This window comes from Canis lupus, chromosome 32 (genome assembly GCF_003254725.2).
Source record: "Canis lupus dingo isolate Sandy chromosome 32, ASM325472v2, whole genome shotgun sequence".
Taxonomy (NCBI): Eukaryota; Metazoa; Chordata; class Mammalia; order Carnivora; family Canidae; genus Canis; species Canis lupus.
Window position 1 is genome coordinate 28,512,778 of NC_064274.1, and position 19,721 is coordinate 28,532,498.

At 44.3% G+C, this 19,721-nt stretch overlaps 1 protein-coding gene across 1 annotated transcript in view; it reads left to right on the forward strand.

The window, feature by feature from the left end:
• Positions 1–19,721, forward strand: part of HADH (hydroxyacyl-CoA dehydrogenase) — a 45,797-nt gene that overhangs the window by 16,317 nt on the left and 9,759 nt on the right. Inside the window, exons 2-5 of the mRNA XM_025465851.3 lie at positions 6,886–7,014; positions 9,855–10,012; positions 13,912–14,038; positions 17,415–17,504. Coding sequence (XP_025321636.1) covers positions 6,886–7,014; positions 9,855–10,012; positions 13,912–14,038; positions 17,415–17,504 — 504 coding nt within the window. The remainder of the gene's footprint in view (positions 1–6,885; positions 7,015–9,854; positions 10,013–13,911; positions 14,039–17,414; positions 17,505–19,721) is intronic.

The window sequence follows — 19,721 nt, forward strand, 5'->3', positions numbered from 1 at the left end:
GCTTCCAAGAGCAACACAGCAGTCTTGTTCTGCTCTTAGCCTTCAAACCAGAGTGTAACTGAAAGCCATAAATGAAGACCTCACCGCTTTCATTGGGAAAGAGTAATTGGAAAGCCACAACCATGAACCACCGTATCAATCATAGGAGAGAAGTGTGCCTCAGCAGCAGTTAGGTATGATTCTTATAAGAAAGAGAGGCTAGATGGGAAAGAGATCTTAAAGTCAAAAGAAGAAGCTAAAAGAACTGTGTAGGATGACCTTAGGAGTTATGAGTTTCACACTTTTAGACCTGGGTGGTTAGTGGAGGAAGAAACATGAACCCATGGAGACTTTTTGACTTGCACTTTAAGAAAATGAAACAAACATCTGTTAAGGTTGGGAGAGATGAATTTAAAGTGGGGAGACTCATTTGGGAGGCTTTTGCTGTTGAAGAATGTGCCCCTACACTACTAGTGTATTATTTTGTGGGACTGAAAGAAGAATGCTGTTGAACCCCAAGTGTCAACACTGTTTCTTTTTTTTTTTTTTTTTTAAGATTTTATTTATTCATGAGAGACACACGGGGCGGGGGGGGGGGGGGGGAGAGGCAGAGGGAGAAGCAGGCTCCATGCAGGGAGCCCCACGTGGGACTGGATCCCGAGTCTCCAAGATCAAGCCCTGGGCTGAAGGCAGGCACTAAACTGTTGAGCCACCCAGGGATCCCTGTGTTTCAGTTTAAAGGTGTAGCACTTTTTTTTTTTTTTAATTTGTAACTTTTTTTTTATACACTTCTTCTTAATATTAGATATTATGATTCCAGAAAGGTTAGATGAGGTCATTGTTTTTCAAACTAAAGTCATTATGAAAAGAGGATTTTGAGGCTCTGAAAAGAAGTGGGAGAATAGAATGGTTACTAGAAGTTGGTAAAGATGTAAGCGCTCTGAATGCTGAAGAACTGAGCCTCCCAGCAGTTAGCAGAATGCTCAAGATATAGATACTTATATTGCATAGATCCTGTCTTGGGATCAGTAATTCACTGTGGGAGTAGTAGTAGCTGCATAATGAATTTTCCTGTTCTAAGTGTCAAAAATAATAATTTTATATGCTCTTTTATTGCAGATTTTAATCTTATAAATTGCCTTCAAGAGAATAAACTATAAAACTATAAAGTGACACCTTATTAAAATTGGCATTTGATACTTGAGAATTGATTAAATAAATGAGATAGGATAGGCCTGATGTGTGGCACATAGGAAGTGCTCTAAAACTGTAGTTGTTACTAGGGATGGAAAAACCTCTGTGGACTCAGGTTTCAGCTTGTGGAGTTTCTCAAGGGATTTCTTCCCTAGGGAACTCAGTGGTTTGAGGACCCAGAAGGGCTGGGGTGGGTGGGGATAGGAACCAGGGTAGATAAGTTCTTTATTTTAGAGTGACGCTTTAGCACTTGGGCTGCACATATTAGGATCATCTGAGGGAGTTTCTTTTGTGTGTGTGCTCCTGAGTTCTCTCTCTAAAATAAATAAATCTTAAAAGGGAAGGGCGCCTGAGAGCGCACAGTCAGTTAAACATCTCTTTTTTTTTTCATTTATTTATTTATGATAGATGGGGGGGGGGGGCGGGGGGCAGAGACACAGGAGGAGGGAGAAGCAGGCTCCATGCCGGGAGCCTGATGTGGGACCCTGATGTGGGACTCGATCCCGGGGCTCCAGGGTCGCGCCCTGGGCCAAAGGCAGGCGCCAAACCGCTGAGCCACCCAGGGATCCCCCTAAACATCTAACTCTTGGTTTTGGCTCAGGTCATAATCTCAGTGCCTTCAGACTAAATAAATTAGGGTATCTGCAGATGAGGTTCGGACGTTGGTTGGTTTAAATATTCCCCAGCTGATTTTAATCTGCGACCAGATTTGAGCACAGATCTTAGAGCATCAGAATCAACAGGAAGGCTTTGCTAAAATTCTGGCCCCAACCCGTAGTTTGTGATATATTGGGTTGGGAGTGGAGTCTGAGAATTTGCATTTCTAACACCTCCCCAGATGAGGTTGGTGCTGCTGGTCCAGAACCTACACTTTGAGAACTGTCCTAGAATCATAGGGTATTTCAGGTGTCTTTTGAGGCTTTAATGCTCACATGGCAGATGTCTTTTTTTGGATAGATGTTCTTGTTTATCTGGTCATTTTTGCTGTGAATATGACTATTCAGTCATGAATACATGTCATACATGAATATGAATGTGATTTGATAGAACTGAAGGCTGCTTCTGTATGTTATTAAACCACTTGTTAACCCTAACCATGGGATAGTGTACAAGTTACTGAACCTCTTTAAGCCCCAGTTTACCTCATCTACAAAATGGAATTGTGCTGCCATTTTCATAAGGACTGCGTAAGTGTATTAGGACTCCAGTTTGGGGAAGAACTGACATGTTATTTAAGAGGAATTTTTATAGATGTCACCAAATCCATAAGAGTTACTAAAGAAGGCCTGGGGGAAGGAGAATACAAAAAAGTAAGCAATTTTTGTAAAATGCTATTATTGTATCTTGAAATCTGGTTGTCTCAGCAAATATGACAGCATTCCTTGTACTCCTCTAACTAGATTACAAGAAAATTTCTGGAGCCAGGCAGCCTTGGAATTTGAACTCTGGCTTCACAGCTTAACAGCTGAGTGATACTGGGCCAAGTGACTCAATCTCTCTAATTCCTTCTTTTACAAAACAGAGATGATGTCTGCTTCAACAGGGTTGTTGGACTGATCAGAAATAATGTTGGAAAATGCAAAGTATGTGCCTGGCACATAGTAAATGTTTGGTACATTGCATCTCTTCATTTTGCTGTATTTGGCCTTTTTTTTTTTTTTTTTAAGGGCTTTTGTTCTTTCTGATAATTGTTGGTAGAGACTGTTAACTTCTGGAAGCTCTCCCAGCTCTCAGGGATCTCATAGGAGAAATAAGACAGGTGCATTAATAATTTAGAAAGAAACGAGCTGGCCTTTATTAAGTGGCCTGTGGCTGTCTAGCCATGTTTAAGACTGCCTCAGCTTATTGAGACGATCAGAGTCGTGCAGCTTTTCAGGTCTGACCTAGAATTCATGGGGGCAAGGGATAGACTGCTTGCATCCTGAATCTATCTTAGTACTGAACAATTTGGACATACAGCAGTTGAGAGGAATGAATACCAACCCCATTTAGAGTAGATTAATACGGTCAAAGAACATTGGACTCATCATGTGGAAATTTTATTAAGCATCTAATATTGTTGGTTTTTTGGTTCATTTATTTAAAAAGTAAACATTGAAGTGCTGACTATGGGCCAGGCACTTAGAGTTGCAAAGACAAAGAGGGCTTGAAGTTGCCCTCAAGATACTGCTGACCTGGTGTCCTTAGGGTATGTGTGCAAGAAATGATTGCAAGGGACTGGAACCTCAGGGTGCTTTGCTCTCTGCAGGTGGATAGAATGAAAATGTTGCTATAACTTGCAATCACCTGAAGTTATGTTGTAATGTTAATTTGTTTCTACTCAAATTGTGACCTGCACTAAAGCTGCTTCATAAAATAGTAAATATTTCAAGGCGAATTTAATTTTCTTTTTTGCCTATATTTTCTTTATTCAGACCTAACCATATCCACTTTGGGTTTATTTATTTATTTTTTTTTTTTCACTTTGGGTTTAAATAAGAATGTCTTTTCTACCTATGTCTCTACTGTGAGATCATGACCTAAGCTTGAAATCAAGAGTTGTATGCTTAACTGACTGAGCTACCTAGGCAACCCTATTTTTTACAGAATTGTAAATACATTGTCCTTTTGATTAGCTTGCTTTATTTTAAGAATACAGTATATAATATGTGAAGCACGAAAAATATGTGTTAATTGATTGTTAGTGGTAAGGCCTGTGGTCAACAGTAGTTAAGTTTTGAGGGAGTCCAAAGTTGTTTGTGGATTTTCAATAGTGCAGGGTGCGAGGCAGAAGGAGTCAGCACCCCTAACCCCAAGCTGTTCAGGTGTCAACTGTCTAAGGAAAGCATTGTGGCTTATCTGTTACATAACCAAAAATGCCCCATGACTCCCAACCAAACATGATATACTAACTTTGGAAGTGGGTTTCTGGAAAAAAGGTAATATCACCCCTCACTTGTCCCTCACACCCCACTTCTTTATGCTATCACTATCTCTAACTCCTTGAGGAGCAAAAAAGCCTGGGTGATGCCTGCTGGAGGTAAAGAGGGGGAAAGTAGACCAGGACCTAAGCAGGTAGAAATCTGGGAATCCTTTCTGGCCTATTCAAAGGATGATCTAGGTCAGAGATGGAGAGGGACAAAGTAAAAATGACTTTGTGTCATTCCACAGGAACTCTCAGAGGAGCCAAAACAAAAATGGGAGATCCCTAAGCTGGCACTCTGCTCATTCCCACCTTGCAAGAAAGGTGCCCCATCAGTGGTCATCACACCTACCCTCAGCTGTTGCTCCCCAGGGGTGCCTGCCTCAAAGTAATTTACTTTCATTTCCAGCTGCATCTGGGATTTGAGATTTGTTGTCTTAGTTTCTGTGTCCGGATCCTCCACCAAATGCCCCCACTCCTCCAGGTTTGGGGAGTTAGTCACAGGACCCAGCATATCATTATACTCTTGGCTACAGTTTATTTCAGCAAAAGGATACAAAACAAAAACAACAGAGAGAACTGTGCAAGGGGCAAAGTCTGGAGGAAAGCAGGGGCAAGCTTCCAGAGTCCTCTCCCTGTGCAGTTACACAGGACACACTCGGTTCTTCCAGCAACAGGTTGTCATGGCACATGTGAAACCTCTTCCAGGGGTGCTCATCGGAGACCCAGGGCCCTGGGTTGTTACTGGGGCTGGTCACACAGGTACTCTCTGCCTGGCACATAGCAGAATTCCTGACCCCTAGAAGGAAAGCAGGTAGGTGTGCAGCAAAAACCGCAGAGCCTAAGCAGTTTCAGGTCCAGCGAGCCCTTCTTGTCAGGGAAGGATGGAAACTCTGCAAAGGCCCGGGGCCTTTCTAAAGATAACAGTCTTGGGCCTGTTGTGTCGCTTTTTCTGCAGAGTTTCTAAATTTTGCTCTTGCTTTTTTTCACTCTGAATTAATGAGGGGTTCAAATTTGTGCCACGTGACTTGAGGTGTTGGCAAGATGAGCCTCAGTCTGCTGTTACTCTGGGAGAAAGCCTGCTTGGATTGATGGGTGCTTTACGTGGGCCACGCTGCCTGCCTGCAGCCTGTGTTTCTGCCAGCCAGGCAAGTTCACTGGATGCCTCTGTCCTTTTATCAAAATGATTCTCGTTACCCAGCTGTGCTTAGCAGATCTTCCTGTCCTCGCGTGGTACTCTCTTGTCTTGGTTTCCAGGCAGGCTCTGGGGCACTGGCGGTATTGATTCTCCTGCCCACAGGTTCCACAGGCTCAGACTTGAAGCCTCGGTAGGAAGCTTTCTCAGGCTGAACCCAGAGGTGGTGGTGTAATTAGCTTCCACGTAAACCCCATCTTACCACTTTTACAAGTGTTCTTTGGAAGTCTTGGCTCAGGGGTTTGGACCTCTTTGCCTTTGAGTTTTATTCTTCTGTTACTTTTTTGTCTCTGGTTTTCAGTTTGGAATTTTGGTTGCCTGGTTTCAAAAATCTTGCATCACAACAGTGGTCTAGAACTGTTTCTTACTGTCATCTCTGCGTAGGTTCATTTCAGCCAACCTGCTTATCTCCTGTGTGCTGTTGATCAACAGAAATTTTAGAGCCTTGGTTCTGTGGGGGTCTTCTTGGACCCTGAGGGGCATCTCAATTGTGCTGGCATCCTGTATACTTATGTTTGTCGTAGGCCACGTCTGTCTTCTTACTTATGGCTTGAACTGAGTCTAATGCCTACCTGTAATGTAACCCAGTGACCTACTTTTAGCCACACTATGTATTCCACAGTCCTTGCCAAAGCTGTTGGCAAATTGTGATGAAAAAGGGATTGACTTGTCACTACATGTGGCTAAACTAAGCTGGCTTCAGGTGAACTTCAGGCACCTGCATTAAATGTACCCTCAGAATTTCAGCCAAGGTAGGTTGGGGAATTGCCCTTCTAAATTGGCTGATCACCAACAACCTATGTTCATGGGAGTTGTGTCACTAAATAGTCCTTGGAATCTTTTTTTAAAAAATTAATTTATTTGAGAGTAATAATAATAATATTTGCGCCAGTTAGTGCACACATGAGCAAGGGGAGAGGGAGAGGGAGAATCTCAGGCTGACTCCACACAGAGCCTTACATGGCGGGCTCAGTCTCATGATCATGACCTGACCCAAAACCAAGAGTCCAATGCCTAACCGACTGAGTCCTGCAGGTGTCCTGGTCCTCGGAATCTTTTTGCCATCATCATTGAAGTCTTACCTATTACTGGTTTAGGGATTACAGAAGAGATGAACTAAGCAGTCAAGCTGCACAGGATGCTCCAGTTTTAAGGAAAAAAGATGGTGGGTGGGGGATAGGTGCTCTCTGAATGGGCTGTTGAGCACTTGGAATATGGCTTGTGCAACCAAGGAACTGGATTTTTAATTTTATTCAATTTCCGTTAATTTAAATAGCCACATGTGGCTGGTGGCTCCCTTGTTGGACAGTTGGAGAGTAGTTCTTATGTGGCATTCAAAGCCTTGATTCAGATCCCAGCTCTGCTCCCTACCTGTTGTGTGATGATGGTGCACATACTTAACCTTATAAGGTGTTTTTGAGAATTTGTCTTCCGTGTAAAGGCTCTAGAGCAGTGCCTGGCAAATAGTGTTTGTTCAGTTGATGTTGGCTTATTATGTTTACTCGGTATTTTAAAGAGAATAGAGGCAGAGTTGGTATGAAATACAAAACTCTGTTTTTTTTTTTTTTTTTTTTTTTTTTAACTTTCATGTTTCCTTTTTCTTTCTTTACTCTAGGTTGCTGCAGCAACTGGCCACACAGTAGTGTTGGTGGACCAGACAGAGGACATACTGGCAAAATCTAAGAAGGGGATTGAGGAAAGCCTTAGGAGAGTGGCCAAGAAGAAGTTTGCAGAAAACCCCAAGGTAATTTTTTGTTTTATGTGACCTCAAGTCCTCCAAACATAACACTCTTGGTGGCCTTTACTTGCTTTTTCAATTTGTTGAGTAAAGCTCATTTTCCCATAACTTTAGACCAGTATAAATAACATAATCCCTGAATGTTCTGTGAGGAACTGAGTACAAAACAGGAGAAGTAAATAACCATATTGTTGGGTAGGTTTTGAAGCAGGGAGAAGGTTTCTGCGGGTAGTAAACTCATTCTGTCCCCTGAGAATTTGGGATTGAAGATCACCTGTTTTGTCATACTGATAGAAGAGAGCAGAAGTAGGAAGAGAATTTTGGTACTTACACATTAAAAAGAGAATGATACAATAAACATTGCATTTAGATAGAAAATTCTGATTGCTTAGATAATATCTTACAGGCGTTCTAATGTAGTTACCAGAGAATACAGAGTGTCATTCTCACTCCCCACCAGCAGAGGGGGTATGAGAGCTTGAGGAATGTCTAGAAGGTGGGGAACTCTGGTTTACTGACCCTTTCTCATTGGACCTTCATGTTTAATTCGAAATACTGAGGAAATCAACCAGGTGAATTGTGGTTTATCTTTGCCACCTTGTTAAAGTTGCTTAAGATTGATCTCCTTACATTCACACTGTTGTGCAGCCATCACCACTTTTTACGAAACTTTTTCATTTTTCTAAAGAGAAACCCTATACGCATTAAGCAGTAACTCCTCATTCCCTCCTCCTCCCAACCCCTGGTAACCTCAAATCTATTTTCTGTCTCTGAGTTTGCCTCTTGTAGGGACCTCATATAAGTGGACTCAAGCTATTTGTCCTTTTGTGACTGATTAATTTCATTTGTTGTACTGTCTTCAGGGTTCATCCAGTTTATAGCATGCATCAGAACTTCATTCTTCTTCCTGCCTGAATAATATTCCATTGTATGTATCCAACCACATTTTGTTTAGCCATTCATCTGTCAGTGACACTTGGGTTCTCACCTTTTGGCCATTGTGAATAATGCTGCAGTGAGTGTTGATATACTGTCTGTCTACTCCTTCAGTTCTTTCTTGTATATACTAGAAGTAGAATTGCTGGGTCATATGACAGTCTTGTGTTTGGCTTTTTGAGGAACCACCAAACTGTCTTCCTTAGTGGCTAAACCATTTAACATTCCTACAAGTAGTGTATGAAGGTTCCTATTTCTCCACATCCTGGCCAACACTTGCTGTTTTCTTTCTTTCTTTTTTCTTTTCATAATAATAGCCCATCATCAGGGGTGACCTGGTATCTCACTGTAGTTTTGACTTGTATTTTCTTAATATGTAGTCATTGTTCAAAAATTAGAGGGGCAGGAGTGGAGTTAATTTTTACCCCCTCCTTCACAGGCACATTAACATCTCTGTCACCTGTCCCCCCATATTCTTAATGATAGGGGGACCTGAGGTAGGGCATGTTGTGATGAGGGTCCAGGCAGGTGAAATTTTTAAGAGCCCTGGGCTGTTGTTTGGAGTGGAGGACAGAGTGAGTCTTAACCCAGGTAATCTGCATTTTTCATTTGTTTGCAAACTTCTGCTGCTTTTCCCCTTTGGGCACAGGCCCTGAGGATAAAAAATAAATAAAAAATAGTGCCTATGCTCAAGATGCCCACCTCCTGACGAGTGACTCCTCAGGAGTGTCCTCTCTCGGTGTTTCTCATCTCTGGCCGGGGATGTGGGTGGAGGAGGGACGTGTGAGCTCCAGCTTGCTCTGGTTGACAAGCCCTACGCACTGGCGCTGCACCAACCAGCACAGCGGCTGCTAGCTACAAGTGGCTGTGGGGCGTGTGTTGTGGGGCTAGTCTGAATCAAGGTATGCTGTGCTTGCAAGGCAGACACCAGAATTCAGAGACTTGAGAGGAGAAAAGAATATAAAACATTTCAATGCTTTTTATATTGATTACATGCTAAAATTGTAATGCCTTAGATGGATTGGATTATATAAAATGAATTTTACCTGTTCAGTTTTCATAGCACAGCCAATAGAAAATCTAAACTGCCCTCTCATGTTACAGTATATTTCTGCTGAACAGCTCTAGGAGTTGTTTTATTCCATGATGGTTTTGTCTGCCTTTCCTGATGATGACCTTTTTGATGACCCAGGCACAGATTCCATTTGAGATAAAATGGCAGTTGATAGAGATGCTGTCTTTTGCCCTGAGGTCTATTTGTGGAAACCTAGGGTCACAGGTCACATGGAGGTGGGACTGCGAGCTCTCTGTGAGCAGAGGCTGTGCCTGATGTGTTTTTGCAAGCCCCGTAGCTGGCCCGTGATGGGTGATTACTTCTTGCAGAATGACCCCGAAGTCCAGCGCTCTCACCCTCTCTTGCCCTTAACTCAGCTCTTGTCCGCCTGTAGTAGAGAAGAATAGTTAGCACCACTTCTCAGACTCAGTGGTGCTGTGAACTAAGCTTTTACTCTTTGCCGGAAGGTCACATCTCAGGACATATTTCCTGCAGCTGTGCATGGAGATGGCAGATAGATTGCAGGCCCAGACAGGTGCCTCAAGAGGACCCTGTAGTAACTGGAGCCGAGCTGACAGCGTGAAGGATTACGGCGCGTACACGGCAGAGAATTGTTAACCAGCATTTGGGATGTTCCCAGTTGATTCTTGCCCTCGTGTCTAGAAGTATGTGAGACGCCATCGTCCCTAAGCAGATATGTAGGGAGTTTTATTTCTCAGAATTTCTGGGCACTCTGGGTTGCATGTGGGACATGTTCGCCTGTCCTCACCCTCCTCTCTCCTTCTGCCTTAGCAGCAGATCATGCACTGTTGTCTGGTGGGTCCAGTGAGTGCTCTCTTCTTCCTTCCACCGTTAGGCGGGCGATGAATTTGTGGAGAAGACCCTGAGCAGCATATCGACCAGCACGGACGCGGCATCTGTAGTCCATAGCACGGACCTGGTGGTGGAGGCCATCGTGGAGAATCTGAAGGCGAAAAACGAGCTCTTCAAGAGGCTGGACAAATTTGCCTCTGAGTATGTGACCCTTGGGTGTTCTTGCTGGGTCTGAGGACTCCATCCCTGGGCTTGGGCTTTCCTCCCGGGAGGGAGTCTTTTGACACCAAGCCCACTTCTCTTTCTGCTCCCCTAAAGCTGTTTTCAGAAGACCTGACACCATTTCCCCTGTTCTCCATCCACCCACTCCCAGACTGCTTCCCAAGGCTTGGGCCACCTTCATCTGATTCTTGTCCCCAAATGAAGGTGGAATTTCCCACAGTAAAGTGGAGGGTCCTCTCAGGGACAGTTTTCTGTCTCTTGCAATGTCTGGACCATGGGCTTTCCCAGGCCAGAGGATGAAGAGGCTTGGGCATGTCCTCAGATGTCTGCTGAGGAACCTGAGTAGTTTGAGTGGAACATACAGAGTGGTGCCATTGAAGGGAGTGCCTTCCTGTCTACACAAAGTTCCTTTGTTATCCTGTTTTGAGCTGTAGCTGGATTAAGTCAAAACACTTCGGAGCATTACAGGAGCATTGAGTTCCTTCCAGGCTTCCTGGCAAAAGCTGGGAGGGGAGAGTCAGCCCCACGTAGGTTAGGCCTACGGGTGCCTGGGACTCAGGACTGGCTGTGCCAATAAGCAACAGCGAGTTTTTGGTCACAGAGTCCCAAGCCTTCCTTAGTATTTGACTTTGGGCTTTTGGCAGTTGTGACACCTGGCTGATTTATTCGTGCTCTCCTTGGGGCTTGGTTAGCCATTAGCCACACTTCACCCTTCTTGGTTAGAACTGAGTCAGAATAAGATTATATGACAGAAGTAATTCTTAGGCAGCCAGTGAGCAGTGAGCGGCTGAAGAGGGACACTTGCCTGCTAGCCTGCTGGAATGTCAGCCCTCATAGGTGTATGGCCTGGTGTCTGGAGAGAAGCCCTGTCCCTGACAAAAGAAGAGACCCGTCTGTCACCTGTATGTCACTCTGCTGATGACTGTGCTTATGCTCTTTATGTTGACATTTAGGGACTGCAGAAACAGAAAACTCTTTGGTACGGATATTGGCTCCCCAGTGAGCAGGGAGCCCTCAGAAATAATAAGAGCACCCTCCACCCCAGGAGAGGTTTAGTCAAGTAAATTGGCCTTTATTAAAATGTTGGTCATTCCTTAGTGACAGTAGCAGGTCTGACTGCCCTCGTGTCAGTGTGAGTAATGCAAGGACTGTTAGGGGAAAGTCAGATGGCCTGGGGTCATGTCCCCACCTCTTCCCTCTCTGTCTTTAGTCATGAAGCCTTTCTGGCCCTCAGTTTTTTTTTCCCTCTAATTGGAATGAGCACTTAGGAGTGAATAATTTCCAAGACCTTCCCAGCTCTAACTCTCTCAAGACTAGTTCCCCTAGCGATCTCTGCAGAATAGGGGTAGCGGTATCTATTTACATAGTTGTTTAGGATGTTAATTTAATTTGGCCATTTCCTGAGGGCCTCCTGTGTGTCAGGTACTGTACTAGGCACTTTCAGGCAGGCTTATGTCACACAGATGTGACACGGGAAAGGGCACACCATAGATGTGACCTTGCTTCTGGCCATCAGCTGTCCCTTCTCTACACTCTTGTGTTCATTTTAGACCACCACCTTTATTGCACACCTACTAAGTTTTGTGTTTCATTTGTTTAAGTAGCTCCATTGAGATACCCTTGACTGTTACGTTCTGTAGTGACTCCTGCAACAAGAGAGGAGCGTACGTGCTAGTGGCCATGTTTCTGACGGCAGCCCTGACACCCTGGAAAGGAACACAACTCTCCTAGCTGCAGTCTGAGGAAGGCACACAAAGAGCTTGGCCCAGGTCCACAGTGAGCGCCAGCTGGGTCCTGTCCTTCTCTCCTGTCTGCCACACTCCCTGCCAGCCTCGCTTGAGTTCTCCACACTAAGGCTTGGGGGCGTTGCTGATGATCACTATGTTTGTGCTGTCAATTGTCTGTTAGTACATTGAAGAAAGTAGTGTTTTGGGTACCTGAGTGTCAGAAAGGGAAGAACCAAAGACTGTCCAAGGGTCCAGTGTTCCAAGGAAAACGTGTGAATGTACTTTTTCATGGAAGGTAAGGCAACCTAGTAAGTTTAATATGTCACAACAAACATTGTGTTTGTGTGGGAAGAAGGCAGTGCGAGAGCTGTTGGGTGCAGAGCCAGCACAGCTGACTGGAAGAGGGGGAGGTCGAGGTCTGTGAGGAGCATCTTTCCCCTTCTGCTAACATGTATACTGGGAGTACCTTGGACTGGAGACGCTCGGGACTGGGCTTTGATGTCCTTTAATGAAATGTGCTTTCCAGTGTGCCTGCATATCTCCTTTCTGCATGCAAGTCACCCTTCAGTTGTCCTATTAAAAGGTACCACATTATGAGTGTAACAGCCCCTGCCAGCACAGCCTTGGGGCGGCCCCATGGACCTGCTGCTGTGGTCTGTGGTGTGCATCCGAACAGGGCTTATGTCATCCTCACTTGTGTTTCTTCTCCCACTCACCCCTGACATCAGGCAGATTGTAATATTGCCTTTTGGGTAAGCTAGAACCCCCAAATCTGGTCAGTAAGGGACCACTCCCCTTCCTGCACTGATCCGGCCAGTATGGTTCTAATTAGCATTAGGCTGTTTTATGTATGCGAACCCACAAGGTGGCGCTATAGGAAAGCCTAGAAGTCTTGCTTGTCTTTGTGCCTGTAATGCCTTTGGCACCCCGCTTTCCTGTGCTCTTTAAAAATTGAATTTGTTTTCAGTCAATACAGATTTTGAAAAATAAATATTATGTACACAAAAAAAGATGGTACTTCTTTTTTAAGGAGATTCCTTCTTTCCTCTTCTTTCTCTTTCTTTCTTTCTTTCTTTCTTTCTTTCTTTCTTTCTTCTTTCTTCCTTTCTTTCTCTTTCTTTCTTTCTTTCTTTCTTCTTTCTTTCTTTCTTTCTTTCTTTCTTTCTTTCTTTCTTTCTTTCTTTCTTTCTTTCTCTTTTTGAGATAGTGAATAGGGTGGGGAGCAACAGACAGGGAGAGAAAGAATCTTAACTTGGATGTGGGGCTCCATTGCAGGACCCTGAGATCATGATCGGAGCCGAAATCAAGAGTTGGATGCTCAACCAACTGAGCCACCCAGGCACCCCTGCTTTTTTGGGATATCTTATAAGCAGACTATCTTGAACTATCAAGATACCATGTACATGTATCCTTCCTTCCCCAGGTCTACCTGTGCAACCTTGAAACTGTTTCTGGACCATGTTGGCTTTCTTCTGTCCTCAGTTTAATTCCCATTTAGTGAAAATTAAGGCTTTTCACTTGAGGGGAAAAGATCTTAATGACTTAGGTCTCTTGTTAACTTTGAGGGTCTGTGGTGCATCCTTTCCTTCATTAATCCGTGCTCATTTAGGGTTTCATTTTGTGACTGAGATTGACTAAGTAGCAGCCTCCGTTTTCCCCCACATACCATGAAAATCAACTAATAAAAGTGGAGAAATGTTGCTCCTGAAAATAAATGAAAGACTGGTAGGATTAAATATGCCTTTGAAACAGGTGAGTTTAAATTACCTAATTTAAAATTTCAAACTTTATTTTATTTTTTAAGGATTTTATTTATTTATTCATAGAGACACAGAGAGAGAGGGGCAGAGACACAGGCAGAAAGAGAAGCAGGCTCCATGCAGGGAGCCTGATCTGGGACTCGATCCTGGGTCTCTGGGATCATGCCCTGGGCTGAAGGCGGTGCTAAACCACTGAGCCACCCAGGCTGCCCAAAATTTCAAACTTTAAATGAAACTAGTCACTTGATTTCAGCTCTTGTGTGAAGATCTCTTTTCCCTCACTTCCTCTAGGAGTCAAGACGACAGATCTGGATGCTAGACCATGGCCTTGTGCATCGCATCCAGAGTAGTCCTGTTTGTTTCCATGAATTCACCATCTTTCTCTCCACAGACACACCATCTTTGCCAGCAACACTTCCTCTCTGCAGATCACCAACATAGCCAATGCCACCACAAGACAGGACCGATTCGCCGGACTCCATTTCTTCAACCCAGTGCCCTTGATGAAGCTTGTGGAGGTCAGCGGGTGTTGCGTGTGCCTGCTTGCCCTGCCAACTTTCCCAGTCCTGCTCCCTGAGTCATACCCTTTGTGCTGGGGATTGCTTTGGGTGGATTTTAACAGGAGGGTGGAAGGTTGTCTTTGGGCTAGCATTTCTCAGGCCACAGCATTTCTCTGTCCTTTGAGAGCCAGAAGAAAGCCCTGAGATCTAGGAAGGCCTTTGTACTTTGTCTCTTCACAGCCCAGTGGTCTGACCAGTGATGTCCAGGAGGGCTGCTAACTTTGTGGAATGTCATTTATGTATTTGTGCCGTATGTGATGGGCAGTGCAGAGAAGAGGCACCTGAGTAGGAAGACAGCAGTACAGACCACTGGCTGATGAGACCACAGAGGGCAGAGCCACACGTTTATACTGTCTCAGTGAGGTCAGTTTGCTCTAGGCTGTAAGTGGAGTTTTATCAGCCTGGTTTTACATAGGAGCCACTGTACCCCCTTGTCCAGCATTGCTGGGTTGATTTCCGGCTCAGGTCACAGGGCCTTAGTATTTATTGTCCCCAGATGAGGCACATCTCCCTTGTGTTCTGATCCCAACTATTAAAGCAGCTCCCTATAGCCTGAACCTCCTGAGCGCAGACCCTTGAGACGGAGGGGAGTGGGCTCCCAGTGATCTTTGGGTTGCTTCTGCTTGCTTGGAGACTTGGGTACAGGGAGACGAGTCACATAGACAATTTGCACCTGAAATGTGGCAACTTGCCTTTTACACGGGGCTAATTACAGGGCCTGAGGAGCAGCTGCTATTAAAGTAGCATTTATTCTGGGGTTGAAGAGTTACTGCCGTGCGAAGTGTGGGGGATGTGGAGCCAAGCAGACCTCCGGGGATTGGCCAGGACTCCCTGGGAGAGTCCCAGGGTTTGCTTTCTCCACTGGTGCCTTCTCCTGCCAGCCTTTTCCATCCTTCATCTCACACGCCCTCGGCACCTCCCCCTCCCATAAGCATTCGCTCCACTTTAATTATGACTGCATTTCCTTAGTTTCCTTTCAAAGACGGCTCTGACCTGCGATAGGAATTTATTTATTCTGCTAACATTGCTCTTCAGCCTCTTCCAATGTTCTCTCCCTTCCTAAGGATGTTTTTGAAGAAGTTGAGGAATGAAGAGGGGGTGGTGGTGCAAGGAATAAAAAAAAACTGCATTTATCCTTAAGCAGAAAAGAGTAAAGAAGTGGAATGGTGGAATTTTCAACATTTCAGTGCTTGAGGACTAGTCACTTTCCTTAGTTACTGTGTCAGGTACCAGTATTTTGGAGATAAAGACACATTGTATAGATTCACTTCAAACTCTAATGTTGTTTTCAACTGTGTTTATCTAATATCTTATGTTTTTGGAAATGTAGCATGTTGGTTAACAGCTAATGCTTAGCAAATTTACTATTCTGTAGAAAATGTTTTTTTAAAGATTTATTTATTTATTCATGAGAGACACAGAGAGAGGCAGAGACATAGGCAGAGGGAGAAGCAGGCTCCCTGGGGAGCCTGATGTGGGACTGGATCCTTGGATCTGGGATCACGCCCTGAGCCAAAGGCAGACGCTCAACCACTGAGTCACCCAGGCGTCCCTAGGAAATGTTTTCTAAAAAAAGTGCTCTTTATTCAGTTTTTATTTTTAGGTGTTCACATATGTGTTGCTGGTGGTGAGCACAAAAATAAATCGTATCCTAAATTGAGCAGCTCTCCTTACTTAGGACAAGACACACACATATGTGTAGATGTATTTTTTCAGACTATATTGGAACTATAAACAGAGTATCGGTAGTATGTTGCTGTTTGTTAAATGGATGAATAAATATGCATCCTTCTGTTTAAAAAATCTTTACTGCTGACTCCTTTAAATCAACAAATTATACTTGAAACTTTATAATTAGCAGCCTTTGTTCTAGTTTAACCTGTGGGGTTCTATTGGAGACCTTTTTATACTTCCTTTTGGATAACTCTTGGACTGCTGTTTGATTTATGGTGTTTGCAGAGTAGTTTCTGGTCTATCTCATCCCATTCCTCATCCCCATGTTTGTGGTGCCTTTTTCTGTGCTGCTCATTCACTTCCCTTAGTGTCATAACATACCACACACCCGGAATTGTGATCACATTAAAAGATGGATGGTAATAGTTCTCTTCATTTATATAGCACCTTTCATCCTGCACAGACACTACTAGCTTATTAAGCCACACAGACCTCTTACAAGGTGGAGGATATATCAAGTATCATTATCCCTGTTTCATAGTAGAGAGTGAGGCACAGGGGTTGATTGAGTTGTCTAATCTCATATGAAGGGTCTAATGGGAAAGCCAAGCCAGTTTGCTTTGACTCTCATTGAAGTTCCTTAACTGGCATTTAAGTTATAGATACACTTAAGTTCAAATTCACCTGGGTCTCTATTTACCAAAATCTAGTTCTTGACCGCTGAATTTTCTAAATGTGTCCTGGGGGCTGACTGCCAGGTGGGGGTGGGGTTGGGGGAGATGACCTCCTGGAGTGCCAGTGGGCCAGTATGGGAGAGCGGGGAGCAGCTGTACTCTTGCCTGCATGCTTGCACCTCATGGGTCCAGAGGGCTGCCAGGAGCCTTCCCTAGGTGCCTGGCAGGTGTGCTGGAAATGAAAACCTTCTTCTGTGGGATAAGCCTGTTCTGATGCAAAGGGAGCTGGTGGGCTCTAGGGCATCTGTGTGGGATAGGGTGGAGTATGGGAGGGATACTCATCAAAATGTCCAGAAGACCTGTGACTTGGGGAAATCACTCTGTTTTCCTGGGATACATTCTCCTCATCTAGACTAGGGGAAGCTGGCACTCCAGGCAGAGTACTTGAAGGGGTGTTGTCACAGTCAGTAGACATCCAGTTACTTCCATGAAATAAATTAACAATACCAAGTAAAGCAGTAAGAAAAGACAGCATTTACCGAGCACTGTACACCTCCTAGGAGCTGCACTTAATGCTTTACCTCCTAATCTAATTCGACTGTGTCCCCTCACTTCGGTTCTTTGAGGTGGAGGGAGTGAATTCAGTGTCATTTCAATTTCAAGAACCGTGCCCAGGATCACTGTGCCAGTAAGTGGTGTGATGGATATTTGAACCCCAGTCTGTCTCGGGGACAAGGTCTATAAAACTCTCTTCCACACATACACGTTTATTTTTTAAGCCTTGATCTTATACATTTTGTAGTACCTCACTGTCTTAAAGTGGACATTTTGGTCAGCTCTTTGTTTCTGGCTTGAGATCCTTGTATTCTGAAACAGATGATTTTTGCCTCCTTCTGTGTAGACACTTTCACATCAGTGTTTTCTTGAATCGTTGTGTTGCTGTTGTTTGCTAATTCTGGTCATAATTCTCTGCTTTGCATTTCCAGGTCATTAAAACACCAATGACCAGCCAGAAGACTTATGAATCTCTGATAGACTTCACCAAAGTCCTGGGAAAGCATCCTGTTTCTTGTAAGGTAGAGTATAAGTACCTCTGGAAGGGGGGTGGTTTTCCTTAGAACCGACTTATCTGGGGTAGAATTCTTCCATAGGAAGATGTGAAAGATGGGGCACCCTCACCTCAGGCCTGTCTGGGGGCTGTAAAGAGCAAACTGTGCTTCTTTTTTAGTTTGCCAGCAGGGGAGCCATACCCTAAGCCTCTCCCAGGGCTATCAGGTTGGTAGTTCGAATTCTGAATAGAGCCAGAGCTTCAGCTGAGTAGAAAACTCTGGATCTTGCTTTTGTCTGTTGATGGGCTGCTGTGTTTCCCTAAGTGGTTTTTGTTATACCATTGGCTTCAGCCTCTGCTGGACCTGGGGGAGCCAAGGAGTCTTTGCGTCGGCACAGTGCGGTGGACACAGCATTACAAACTGAACACCAGTGCCTCACTTTGGGAAAGAGCACAACAGGTGGTTAGGGAAATGAGAGAGACAGGAAGAGCCCGCTCCCCCAGGTAGGATTAATGAAGCTGTTTCTCAGGGAGTGTGGCATTGAGGTTTGGTTTTGTTTTTCATTAAGAAGCATAGCCGAGTGGGAAGCATGCCTCCAGGCTTTTTTCCCTCTTGGCAATACTCAGTTGTTATATGGGAAATGACCCCAGCTGCAGTCTCCTACTTTGTAGATCCCCTTCGGTCTCCATTTGTTGTTAGTTCCTCTTTAGTCCTCCCAAAAGTTAAGCACTGCACTTCTGCATGACTTGGTAATCTTCCTAAATGGGCAGTTGTGACGTGCCGTGCCGTTAACAGATTTTTATAAGTAGGCATCTACTTTTGTGACCACAATCTTTTTCAGTAGTTGTGGTTCTTCTTACAGTATGCTTTTGCTTTCTAAAATATTCTCCAGATTGAACTCACAGTATTGTAGTAACCTACAGAACCTACAGAAACTCCTGTTGTTCAGGAACATCTGAGTAAGTCATCTGTCGGTGCGGACTCCATAGCTTGAGAGAGCAGACTCCTGTGCCAACCCCCCCCTCACCCCCCCCCCCAGGAGTGTAGCATTGTTAAGGAGTCTCATTTTTTAACCCTTCCTTCCTTCCTTCCTTCCTTCTTTCTTTCTTTCTTCTTTCTTTCTTTCTTTCTTTCTTCTTTCTTTCTTTCTTTCTTTCTTCTTTCTTCTTTCTTTCTTTCTTTCTTTCTTTTCTTTCTTCCTTCCTTCCGTCCTTCCTTCCTTCCTTCCTTCCTTCCTTTCCTTCCTTTCCTTCCTTTCCTTCCTTTCCTTTCCTTCCTTTCCTTCCTTTCCTTCCTTTCCTTCCTTTCCTTCCTTCCTTCCTTCCTTCCTTCCTTCCTTCCTTCCTTCCTTCCTTCCTTCCTTCCTTTCTTTCTTTCTTTCTTTCTTTCTTTCTTTCTTTCTTTCTCTCTCTCTCTCTCTCTCTCTCTCTCTCTCTTCTTTCTTTCTTTCTTTCTTTCTTTCTTTCGTGGTTTTAAATTGTCTGCACTTAAACAAAATTCACATCAATAACCAGATGTTGTTTCTTACTGATTTGTGCTTTGTTAGTGGTGGAAAGTAGTAATGGTGTAAGAAAGAACATCAGGGGATCCCTGGGTGGCGCAGCGGTTTAGTGCCTGCCTTTGGCCCAGGGCGCAATCCTGGAGATTCGGGATCGAATCCCACATCGGGCTCCCAGTGCATGGAGCCTGCTTCTCCCTCTGGCTGTGTCTCTGCCTCTCTCTCTCACTGTGTGCCTATCATAAGTAAATAAAAATTAAAAATAAATAAATAAATAAAAAAGAAGTATGCTTCTTTAAAAAAAAAAAGAAAGAAAGAACATCAGTGTGTAGCAAATCAGAAGCTATATAAGAAGGTGAAAAGTGCAGGGACAGGCAATGATTATCTTTAGCAGCACAGTCATTAACTCATGGAGGGTGATGATCCATTCTTTGATTGGAGTGGCCCCGGGAGGTGCTGGGAGGGGAACTCTGATCTCATAAAATGGCCTGGTTACATCATTTCAGACTCTTTCCTGGGTGATACCTTAAAGCTTTTGGGTCAGTTATGCAGGTTCTCGATGAAGAGCCCAAATATAAGGCAACCACAAAGAACAAGGATCAGCATACTTTCCTGTAGAGCACCAGATAGTAATGTTTAAGTATCCACAGCCTCAGTTGTACCTACTCAGGTCTGCTGTTGGGGGAGGGGGCACCATAGCCCCCTCGCATTGGGGGTGCATGGCTGCGCTGCGGTGGAACTGTACA